The following is a 12,601-nucleotide window of genomic DNA, read 5'->3' on the forward strand; positions in this document are numbered from 1 at the left end:
TAATACTTTTAATGTTTCTGAAAAACACATGGTTTGCACCCCAATAGCCTACAATAATCATACGTGTGAAATACCAACTATTGTGAGTGCATACAGATTTTAGAGTATGGAGAAGGGCTCTTTATAACATCAGCAGATGGGATTCTTGCATAGGTTTGTCTGACTCATAACTTTTACAGCTACCAAAGAACAACTCTGTAGGAGACCGAGAAACCTGCCAGATCTCCATTTCTTTGAAAAGGATAAAATTACTTTTCAAGGGTCAAGTTAACTAATGTCACAAGCCTAATAATGTGGGGTTACAATGGGGTGTCCTTTGTATAGTCCACCAATTAAAAGTTGTTCCAAGAGGAAATTTCTGGTCTTCATTATTAGTTTAGATTCCAGCTGTTCACTCCAGCATATCCTTCCTACAAGGCTACCTTGCCACATACAGTAATGAACCCACTGTACTTTCCTCAGTAGAACAGCCTTTTAATACGGAGAAATGGAAAAAGAACTGATGGACTGAATGCAGAACAAATCAAAACATTCACCCCCAGTCAAGAGATCGGGGTAAAATCCATCATTCTTTTGCTCACCATGCCACCCCAGTTTAGACCTGGCCATATGCAAATCAGTCTTGACCCTGTGCCCCATGGAACAGTCCAGCCCGTACTGCCAAGCCAGGTCCTCCCTGGACCGGAAACAAGCATCCTAGGACCGGTTTCGGAGTTTCACCCCTCTTCAACCAGGATAGCTTGATTCCAGTGGCATGGAGAGCACGGGACTCACGTCTGAGCATACCCGTCCCACTCGGGGTGACAAATGCAAAAAGAACTATTGATGGACCCCGAAACTGGTCCTAGGATGCTTGGTTCCAGTCCAGGGAGGACTTGGCAGTTCGGAGGCTGACTTATTTGCATATGGCTGGGTTCAAACAGGAACAGCGAGCAAAAAACGATGGATTTAGGCCCAGATCTCCGTACTGGGACAGAATGCAGAATAATATCATACATTCACCCATCAACTGTTTTTGCATTTTTAATACGGAGATGCTTGGCATGCTTAACGGGATTGTTGAGGTCCATGGGCAAACAGAAAGCAGATCTCAGACATGGTTCTTACTGTATTTCCAGCAACAGACTGCTGAACCAGAGACAGAATCTTGAGATGCTATATTCGGAGTCTCAAGCACCTGACTCCTTCCCCATTCCAAAGTGCCTCACATAGCTGGATATCTTAAATACAGCGCATCAAAAAATGGGTGCTAGGGATTTAATATGATCCCAGTTAGAGCCAAAGTCCCAGTAAGCATTTCAAATTCTTAATGGAATTTCCTGGAAGTAAATTTCTTTCTTCAAATGAAGAACAGCATCACAAACACACATGAATAAAGTAAACTATGGTGGAGTCAGCATCCAAATACATGTTATGATTCAGGAAGGTGCAGGAATAAATAATTTAATGCATAATGGATGCCCAAACAGAGAAAGGAATATGCTACTTACCAGTATGCATCTGTTCTTGGCATATGAGCTGCAGAGTTGTACACTTTTGCATAGATCGCCATCTGGTGTTGGTCCCGGATGTTTGCAGTTTGTTTTTGTTCTTTGGACAGTCTTTGGAAGTCACGAGTTCGGTGACTCCTCCTTCGGTCCGTACTGCGCATGGGCTTCGGCTCCATCCTCAGATTGTTTTTCACCAACAGGGAAATGGAGCGTAGTAATAACAGTGAGAAACCCATGTGTGTTGTATCTAAATAAGATGGACTGGAACGGATACAGGTAGCCGGGGAGGCGGGTGGGCGTGTACAACTCTGCAGCTCTACATGCCAAGAACAGATGCATACTGGTAAGTAGCATATTCCGTTCGAGGCATATGAGCTGCAGATTGTACACTTTTGCATAGATTATATAGCAGTACCCAGCCCTAGCGGCGACCACCGGTATCCGTTGCAGTGGTTTGAAAAAGTGTCTTTAGTACAGCCTGGCCCACACTAGCTTGCTGCTTGGAATGCACATCTACACAGTAATGTTTTGTGAAGGTGTGCGGTGTTGACCATGTGGCTGCTTTGCAGATGTCATCTAAGGGTATGTTCCCTAGAAAAGCCATAGAAGCCCCTATCTTTCTTGTAGAGTGGGCTTTAGGTGGAACAGATAATGTTCTTTTTGCCTTTTGATAGCAAATTTGTATGCACTTTACAACCCACCTAGCTATCCCTGATTTAGAGATGGGGTTGCCTTTATGTGGTGGAGAGAAGGAGACGAACAATTGTTTAGTCTTCCTGAAAGGTTGCGTTCTTTGTATGTAATACAGCAAAGCCCTCTTAACATCAAGTGTGTGTAAAGCCCTTTCTGCAACCGATTGAGGTTGCGAGAAGACCGGTAATTCCACCGATTGAGATGGAAGGGGGAAATGACCTTGGGCAGAAACTTCGGATTTGTACGAAGTATGACCTTGCTGTGATGTATTTGTAGGAAGGGTTCCTGTATAGTGAACGCTTGTATTTCACCAACCCTTCTAAGGGAAGGGATAGCTACGAGAAAAGCTGTTTTCCAGGTGAGAAATTGTAGCTCACATTTATGCATTGGTTCGAAGGGCGGACCCATTAGCCGTGTAAGAACTAAATTTAGATTCCATACAGGGGAAGGTGGTGCCCTGGGAGGAATTACTCGTTTAAGGCCCTCCATAAAGGCTTTAATAGCGGGCACTCTGAACAGTGATAAATGCTGTCTGTTTTGTAGATAAGCAGCGATCGCTGCTAGGTGTAGGCGTATGGATGAATATGCCAGGTTACACCTGTGAAGATGGAGCAGATAGCGTATGATGTGCTGTATGGATGCATCTAAAGGGTTGATTGTATTGTTACGGCAGTAAATTACAAATCTTTTCCACTTTGCGGCATAGCATGCTCTAGTGGTAGGACGTCTGGCTTCCATGATGATGTTCATGCAATCAGGGGGAAGGTTAAGGTATCCAAATTCTAAGATTTCAGGAGCCAGATCGCAAGGTTGAGCTGAGCTGGGTCCGGGTGCCTGATTTCTCCATGGTTCTGGGTTAGGAGGCATGGGGATAGGTGCAGTTTTTGATGTGGTACCACTGATAGTTGTAGTAGTGTGGTGTACCACGGCTGCCTGGCCCACGTCGGAGCTACTAGAATGAGTGTGAGGGAGTGTTGTAGCTTCCTTACCACTAATGGAATTAGTGGGAGAGGTGGAAAGGCGTATGCAAATCTGCCTGACCAGTTCATCCATATCGCATTGCCCTTGGACAATGGGTGTGGGTATCTGGCGGCGAAGCTTGGGCATTTTTTGTTTTCGTGGGTGGCGAAGAAGTCTATGTGAGGATGCCCCCACTGTTGGAAGAATGGGTGAAGAACTTGTGGATGCAGTTCCCATTCGTGTAGTTGTTGCGTTTGTCTGCTGAGCAGATCTGCCATGGTGTTTTGTACGCCTGGAACGTGCTGTGCCAGGAGAAAGATGTTTTGGGGAATTGCCCATCTCCATATGCTCTGGGCTAAGCGGGAGAGCATGTCCCCCCCTGTTTTTGGATATAATACATTGCAGTCATGTTGTCTGTGCAAATGAGGAATGCTTTGCCCGAAATCTGTTTTTGGAAAGATATTAGGGCTAGAAAGATCGCCAAGAGCTCCAGATGGTTGATGTGGAGCGATTTTTGCTGTGGCGTCCATAGACCTTGCATTGTGAGGTGTAGGAGGTGCGCTCCCCAGCCGGAGAGCGATGCGTCCGCTGTTAGAATCACCTGAGGAACCGGGTCCAGGAACGGCCGCCCTTTGGAAAGGTTTGTGGTGTTCCACCACTGCAGAGAGTGATGGGTGCGGCCGTCCACCAACACCAGATCCGTCAGCTGACCCTGGGCCTGGTTCCACTGTTGTGCTAGGCACTCTTGGAGTGGACGCATGTGGAGTCTTGCATGGGGCACTATGAAAATGCAAGACGCCATCATTCCTATGAGCTTCATAAACACTCTTGCTGGGAGAGAGTGTTGAGGAAGGAATGTTTTGCGTAAGGCTTGAATGCTTGTGATTCTGGCTGAGTTTGGATAGGCAATACCCTTGGAGGGGTCTATAGTGGCCCCGAGATATTGCTTTGTGTGAGATGGTATGAGGTGGGACTTTTGGTAGTTCACCGTGAAGCCTAGTTGGTGGAGCAGTTGGATGGTGCACACATTGGTCGTAGGACGCGGCTTTTATCAGCCAGTCGTCTAAGTAAGGGAAGAGGTGAATATGTTGACGTCTGAGGTGTGCTGCTACTACCGCTAGGCATTTGGTAAACACCCGTGGTGCGGTGGTGACCCCGAAGGGGAGAACCGTGAATTGGTAATGCAGCCCGTCCCACCACGAACCTGAGGTACTTCCTGTGAGAGGGGTGTATTGGAATGTGAAAGTATGCGTCTTTCAGGTCCAAGGTAGTGAGAAAGTCTCCCTGACAGAGGAGCGGGAGGACTTGTTGTAGGGTGACCATGTGGAAATGGTCTGAATGTATGTAGGCATTTAGAGGCCGGAGGTCCAGAATGGGCCTCAGGGTCCCGTCTTTCTTTGGTATTAAGAAATATAGAGAGTAGACCCCTAGATTTTGCTGATTGACGGGGACCTGCTCTATAGCGTGTTTTTGGAGGAGGGAGAGTACCTCCTGTTTGAGCAGTGTGGATGTTCTTGAGACATTGGACGGTGCCTTGGTGGGATATTGGGTGGGGTAGACGTTAGCTCGAGACAGTACCCTGACCGAATGATTTGGGTCACCCATTTGTCCGATGTTATGGACTCCCATGCGTGGATAAAGTTTTGTAGTCTGCCCACGACCGGAGTGGGATGGTCTGGGGGGAGCGGAGGGAAGTCATTGTGCGGGCGGGGTGGCAGAACAGGTGGTGTTAGTTTTGCCCCTGCCCTTATTGTTGTTGCCTCTGTAACCACCCCTTTGGTTGCCCTTTGAAAAGGTATTTTGAGGAGGGGACTTGTAGGAGGTAGAGGCGCTATCGGTGGAGAAGCCTCTGCCTGTGCCACGAAAGGATGAGCGTCGAAAGGAACGTTTAGAGGCTTGTGTTTGGAGTGCCCCCATAGACTTTGCTGTGTCTGTTTCATCTTTTCCAACGCTTCGTCCACCTTTGGCCCAAAGAGAGTTTGTTGGTCAAAAGGGTGATTGAGTATGGACGCCTGGACTTCAGGCTTGAACCCTGAGATCCTGAGCCAGGCATGGCGACAAAGCAGGACACTGGTATTTATGGCTCTAGAAGCAGTGTCGGCTGCATCGAGAGCACACTTATGGAGGTGTTTGTAATTAGTTTACCCTCCTGTATCAGGTCATGAGCCTTGCGCTTGTGTTTTTCGGGGAGGTGCTGCATAAGAGCCTCAAGTTCGTCGTAGTGTGCTCTGTCATAGCGCGCAAGTAGTGCTTGTGTATTTGCAATGCGCCACATGTTTGCAGCTTGGGAGGCGGTGCGTTTTCCAGACGCGTCTAAAAGTTTCGATACCTTGTCTGGCGGTGGGGCTTCTCCTGAGGACTGGGAGTTAGCCCGCTTTCTAGCTGTGGAGACAACTAGGGAATCTAAGGGAGCAGGGCCCTTAATGTATGCAGGGTCTGTGGGTGCCGCCTTGTACTTTCTCTATTCTAGGGTTCAGTACCCTGGCCCTGACAGGGTCTCTGAACACCTCTGCAGCATGCTTGGTGACACCTTTAAGCATGGGCAAAATAGACGTGGATTTGTCCTGAACGTCAAATTTGTCCAGTAGGAAGTCGTCTTCCACTGGTTCGCTGTGCATGTCCACCCCATGGTAGTGTGCTGCTCTCTGCACTAAGTGATGAAACCCTAAGGAGTCCTCTGGAGGAGACGGCCTGGATGGGTATAGGTCGTCCTGAGGCATATCAGGTATGTCAGGGTTGTGGTAGTCTTCCCATGGGTCTGGGGTCCCCGGTGGAGTGGGGTCCATTGGGGCGTCCGCCGGGTCATAATCCGGGTCCCCGTCATCCGGATCTGGGGACGGGGGTCGGGGAGTGTTGAGGTAAAGGCGGCGGAGACCTGGGGGGGTGGAGGAGGTGGAGGAGGCAGAGGAGGAGGTAGTGGGGAGGGCACTCTGAGGGGAGAAGTAGCAGAGTCCTTCCGTTTGGGTGGTGGAGGAGGAGCCGGAGTGTCAAGGCGTCTTTTCTTGATAATTAAAGTCAATAGCCCAGTCTTTGGATCTTTAGATAGTCTTTTGCAAAGGGTCTGGTGTAAACCGAGCCAGTGGCGCCGAATCGTCCGCTGGCGCCGATGATTTCGGAGCCGAGGGCTTCGATGGTTTCTGTGCGCCATGCTTTTTGGGGGCCTCCGGTTTTTTCGGCGTCGAAGGAGTTTTCGGCGCCGGTGCCGACAGATTTGTGTTTGGTCGGCACAGAGAGTCTAGGCTTCGGCACCGGTGGCTTCGGAGTCGAGCTGGGTATTACTTTCTTCGGTGCCGGATGCTGTTTTTCGGCACCAGGCGTCGGCTGGCTCGAGCTGCCGTGAGACTTTTGAGGCTTCGACACCGGGCCCGAAGGTGGGGTGATAGAAGCTTTGTGCTTGGTTTTACCCAGGCCTGCAGGTGAGGGTGTAACCTGAGTCTCTTTGGTTTTGGGCACGGGGGTGGGTACAGTACTCACGACCCGCTGCGCCGGTGTGATGTCCTCCACGTCGGAGTCGTCGGCCTCGGAAGCGCTGACGACGTCGTCCTCCTGCTCGGTGTGTAGTTGCCCCGAAGCTTCGGCGCTGTCTCCGAAGATGTCCGGTGGAGCTGCGGACGATGAGTGCGCCATGGTGCGTCGAGCTCTTCGATCCCGGATGGTCTTTTTTGATCGAAAAGACTTACAGGCGGGGCAGTCTCTGGCCTCGTGCTCTGGAGAGAGGCAAAGGTTACACACCTGATGGAGGTCGGTGTGGGGAAATTTAGACCCACATTTTGGGCACTTTTTGAACGGAGTCCTTTCCATCGGCCGGGACCGGAGACGAGGAGGGCCCGAAGGCCGGTGCCGATGTACGGGATGGAGAAATCCGAGCCCGATGGCGGAAAAAAACAATCTGAGGATGGAGCCGAAGCCCATGCGCAGTACGGACCGAAGGAGGAGTCACCGAACTCGTGACTTCCAAAGACTGTCCAAAGAACAAAAACAAACTGCAAACATCCGGGCCCAACACCAGATGGCGATCTATGCTAAGTGTACAATCTGCAGCTCATATGCCTCGAACAATTAATTTTCAGAACCAAACACTAAACGGCAGAAGTGCGTACAACATGTAAACCTGCAATAGAATACATGCTGCAAACCAGTAAATTATGAAGCAGTAAATGGGACATGCAAGGTTGCAATCAGCACTGTAGGCATTACACTTCTTGAAAGAAAAAAGTAGAATGCTAACACGACTTCATAACGTTATTCCTACTTCAATTTATATAAAACACAACAAGGTTGTATCTATACCCATAAATTGCTTTTAAACACTTACCAGTAGCGAAAATTCCATTCTTCACTTTGAATGGCTGGACCCTTACATCAAACACATTTACGGATACATTTGTACCAACGCCAATAGTTTGCTGCTTGAGACACATGTAAGAGCTCCCCAATGTAGCATCCCAATAACTCAGATTATTGGCAAATGACTCTGTTAGAAATGAGAAAAAGTATAGTAAATGGGTCACATAGGAGCTCAACAGTACAAAAATCGAGTAGGAAATCACTTAGAAAGCATCAATCTGGCTATGTGGTTGACAATCTTTTAATGAATAAATAGATGTAAATCTAACGTTTAGTGCCAGTCCGACAACCTGCAATTCAGACCCAGGGGTCAGACTACATCCCACAAATAAAGAGTATTGAAGCGGGATCATTCGATTTGGTGGACTACAAACAATTCTGATATTGCGCAGCGTAGAAAAGAATGGGCGTGGCAACGGAGAAAGAACAAAAAGTAGCAGCTTATTCCAAGCAGCAAATAACTAAAGGGTACCTTCTGAAAGGTTGTAGTGCAGTCGTTCAAAGAAAAAGTTATTCGCAGGGAATGGGAAAGTATTCATTTTCAGTATTTCAAAGTCCACAAACACCCTGTAATTCGTAACTTAAAAGAGGTTAAGGATATATTGAATGTACTGCCTAAAACACTTACACGCGTGCGAGGATGAGGTTCGCCGGATCTGGGTGAGGGGAGAACAATCTAGCACAATGAATAAACCCCTACCCTGTATTGTAACCTACCGAATATGCTGCAATGGGGCATACTCTCACATTCTTGATCGTCATGCCCAATGTTCACAGACCGACCCAGTGTATTGGGCACTTTTGCAATAAAGACCAGTCTATGGGGGAAGGGAGGGGAAGAGACAATTACAAAGCCTAAGACTGTGGCTTGGGGATGCAGAGATTGTTGCAAGTTTAAACGGATCGGTTGGCACTGATCGATACCCCAGTGTGCAGGCCCACCTGCTTGGTTGCAATGTACACTGACTGTATATATTGACCATAATGTCAGATATAAGAGGAGCAATTTCAATAAAAGGATGTTTAAAAAAGATGTTTTAAGGTCTGCCCATGAAATCATTCTAAATTAGCTAAATTAAAGCACGAACTCATGCATTCCGATACTCACCAAAAGGTCGGTCAATTAGGGTGATAGTAACGTTTTCCAGGTGAAAATGTCCATTCGCCTGTAGAAAAAAACCAGTAAATTACAACAGCTGCTTTAAAACCATTGCAGCAGCACACATCTAATCATACATTGTTTTTCACATGCATACCTACCAAAGCTGCACACATAAGCCATATAATTATCACTGTGCTCATAAAACATCACATAATAGCCAATATAAAAAGTGTTGAGGGTTTTATTATGAATCTGACAGACTAAATATACTAATTAACAGGCTATTAAATCATCCAACAGTACGCCCAGTCGCCAGCAAACTACATCACATACCGGGGATCTAGCATGCGAACTAACTGAGCAATTATCCAAGTAATACGAAACCGCCCTCTGGTGTCTCAGAACAGAAGCAGACATCTGTTTCGGCCTGTTCGGGATTGGTCAGGCCAAGGACCAGAGATGCTGCCCATTCTCCCCATTCACCAGCACCCACCCTACCCCATCCACAACCACATTAAAACTCACAGCAAATGTACTCTACTCATACTACAAACTAAGCACACACATTTCAATATCTCAGTATCCACTTAAAAACTGCACAAAACACACCTATACACCCTTCTTACCCAACTGCCACACATTTGCACACTCAAAACACCACTTCATCCGGTACCACTAACCAAGCCACTAATCACAGCTCCAACCCAATTCCACACTCTACTGGCTTATCTACCTACTCCTAACAGACCCCGCTCTACCTACTCCTAACAGACCCCTTTTCTGTCACCAACAAACCTATACTAAGCCTTCCATCTTTTCATTCAACACCCTCCTTGTCTTTATATTAAAAAAAAGAATCACACAACCCTTACACCCCCACATATTGCTGCTTTTAGCAATACAATCTTACACTGACTGAACTCTTGTTCATTCCCCTTACACTCCACACTCTTTTCCAAAACACACCACCCCCTTTACCTTGCAGCTTCCATTCAATACTTTCCATACAAATGATCAGAAAACAAATACATCACCTAATCTCACTACTATCTAAAAACAAACGCCAACAAAATCAAACACAATTTCCGTCACAAACTACAAACATACACCCACTACCACCTTCATGACTAGACCAATACACACCCTAAAACAACTCCACTGCCAAGCTTTCTTTCTGCAAATAAACAGCTTACCTTTCAATCAATTACTCCAGTCACATGGTCAGATCACCATTTGCTTGCTTTCAACATAACACAAAGCAACAGAACTAAAACCACCTTACATGCATCCACCCATCAACAGTGGAACAAACTCAATATTCAACACTTAAAAACACAAATAAAATCCAGTACAGATCTAGATAACATTCTTCTTTTTTCTTTTTTTTTTTAAAACTGAGTGGGTACAGGAACCTTTTGATATTCTAATACAACTAAAAACACAACAGAACTAAAGAAAACAGGCATCTTGGAGACAGAGCTAAAAGAGAAAACCGCAAAATTTGAAAACTACAACGTACCGGGCTCAAAACAAACACCAATCAAGACAAACTTCACCTACAGATACTTAACAGATTATACCAGTCAACAATTAAAGCCAAGAAAAAAAATACTATTCAGACAGAATTCAAAATGCTAAATGAGCAAATTAATTCTAAAACTCACCGAATTTTCAGACAAACTGGCACTGTACTTCACAAAAGCAGGGGCTCCATCATCTCAACCATGCTTTTCAACATCTACATGATTATTATTGGCACTGATCAATACATTTCACCTCACATGCAACAACTATGCAGATTACACATACTGCTTAAACTGGAAAGTCTCAAAGACATTGGAAACTCACAAATTTCCAGGGGTCTCCCAACCACGGATTAGTGGAGGACATGGACCCATCTCAAATTGAATGCTTCCAAAACGGAAATACCCACATGCGGCGATTGGAAAGGAAAATGCCATTTACCCAATATGCATCTGTTCTTGGCATGTAGAACTATAAATTCACATGCTTTACATAGGTCTGCCATCTAGTGTTTGGTCCGGATGTTTGCACTTGTTTTTCTTCGAAGAAGTCTTATACAGTCACGAGGTAAGTGACTCCTCCTTTCGGTGATAGCGTGCAAAGGCATGGACCCCATTGTTACATTGTTTACTCGCAGAGGGTGAGAATGGAGTTAGTAAGAGTAGAAAAGATGTCCATGTGTATGTATCCAAGTAAGATACCTGCAACAGGTATAGGTTAACCGGGGAGGCGAGCGGGCGCATGTGAATCTACAGGTCTACATGCCAAGAACAGATGCATACTGGGTAAGTAGCATTCTCTGTTTGAGGCATATGAGCTGTAGATCACATGCTCTGCATAGACTATACAGCAGTAATCTCCGCAAGTGGTGGCTAACCTGAAGCTGTTGCAGTGGTTTGAAGGTGTACCAGTAACTGCCTGGCCTACATTAGCTTGTTGTCTTGCTAACACATCTACACAATAGTGTATTGTGAATGTGTGAGGTGTAGATCATGTTGCAGCTTTACAGATGTCCGCTATGGGGATGTTTTCTACGAAAGCCATAGAAGCACCCGGTTTGCTAGTGGAATGCGCTCGGGGGGGGGGGGGGGAGAATGGGAATTGTCAAAGTCCCTTTTGCTTAGCATGTTTGAATACATTTGACTATCCACTGTGCAATACCAGATTTAGAAATGGGATTGCCTTTGTGAGGAGCAAAAGCAACAAAGCCGTTTAGTTTTATGAAAAGGCTTCTACCTTTCTAAGGAATAGAGTAATGCTTGCTTAACATCGAAAGTGTTTAGAACACGTTCTGCCACAGAATCTGGTTGAGGGAAACCCATAGGTAACACAACAGATTGGTTTATGTGGAAGGCAGAAATTACTTTGGGTTAGTACGAAGAAGCACTTTTTTCTGGTGTACTTGTAAAAATGGTTCTTCTATGGTTAGTGCCTGAAGCTCACCCACTCTCCTCAGTGATGTGATAGCAATGAGGAAAGCAACTTTCCAAGTGAGAAACTGCAGTTCACTATATATGCAATGGCTCAAAGGGTGGATCCATTAGTCTGGTAAGAATGATAATAAGATTCCACACTGGGGTAAATGGAAGTCTTGGGGGAATAATGGAGTCCTTCCATAAGGCCTTAATAACCGGCACTCTGAAAAGAGACAGATGTCTATTCTTAAGGTACGCTGCTATTGTAGAGAGATGTAAGCAAATAGATGTGTACACTAAATTTGACTGTTATAAATGCAGTAAATAGCAAATGATATTTTGAACTGAAGCATCAAGCGGGTTAATCTGGTTATTGTTGCAGTAAATAACAAACCGCTTCCACTTTACTGCATAGCAAGCTCTCGTAGTGGGTTGTCTAGCATCCTTAATGTTCATACAGACTGACAAAAGATTGAGATAGCCAAACTCTATGACTTCAGGAGCCAGATCGCTAGGTTGAGATGTCCGGGATCTGAGGGTCTTATCGCTCCACGGCTCTACGTGAGGAGATTGGATGTGTGATGTACTCTGATGAGGAACTATGGAGAGCTCCAAAAGGGTGGTGAACCAAGGTTAACGGACCCATGTGGGAGCTGCTAGGATTAGTGGGAGGGACATCTGCCTGAGCTTACGAACCACTAGTGGAATGAGTGGGAGAGGCGGAAAAGCATAGGCAAATATCCCTGACCAGTTCATCCATAGTGCATTGCCTCTGGACAATGGGTGTCGATATCTGGAGGCAAAGCTTGGGCATTTTGCTTTGGTGTGTGGCGAACAGTTTTCTGGGATGCCCCACATCTGAAAGAACGGGAGGAGAACTTGGAGGGTGGATTTCCCACTGGTGAATCAGTTGTCTCTGCCTGCTGAGCAGATCTGCAATCTGATAGTCTACTCCTGGAAGGTGTTCTGCTAGGAGATGATTGTGTGATGCATGGCCCACCTCCAGATGGCCTATGCAAGGTGTGACAGTTTGAGTGTGTCCCTTCCTGTTTCTGTACGTAATACATGGT

General features: G+C 46.3%; 1 protein-coding gene across 2 annotated transcripts in view; it reads right to left on the reverse strand.

Moving 5' to 3' along the window:
• Positions 1-12,601, reverse strand: part of LAMP2 (lysosome associated membrane protein 2) — a 320,221-nt gene that overhangs the window by 160,988 nt on the left and 146,632 nt on the right. For both annotated transcript variants that reach the window (XM_085608102.1, XM_085608103.1), the window contains exons 7-8: positions 8,599-8,656; positions 7,459-7,617 (exon numbers count right to left, since the gene is read on the reverse strand). In XM_085608102.1, coding sequence (XP_085464228.1) covers positions 7,459-7,617; positions 8,599-8,656 — 217 coding nt within the window. The remainder of the gene's footprint in view (positions 1-7,458; positions 7,618-8,598; positions 8,657-12,601) is intronic.

The sequence above is a fragment of the Triturus cristatus genome, chromosome 5_2 (assembly GCF_964204655.1).
Source record: "Triturus cristatus chromosome 5_2, aTriCri1.1, whole genome shotgun sequence".
NCBI lineage: Eukaryota > Metazoa > Chordata > Amphibia > Caudata > Salamandridae > Triturus > Triturus cristatus.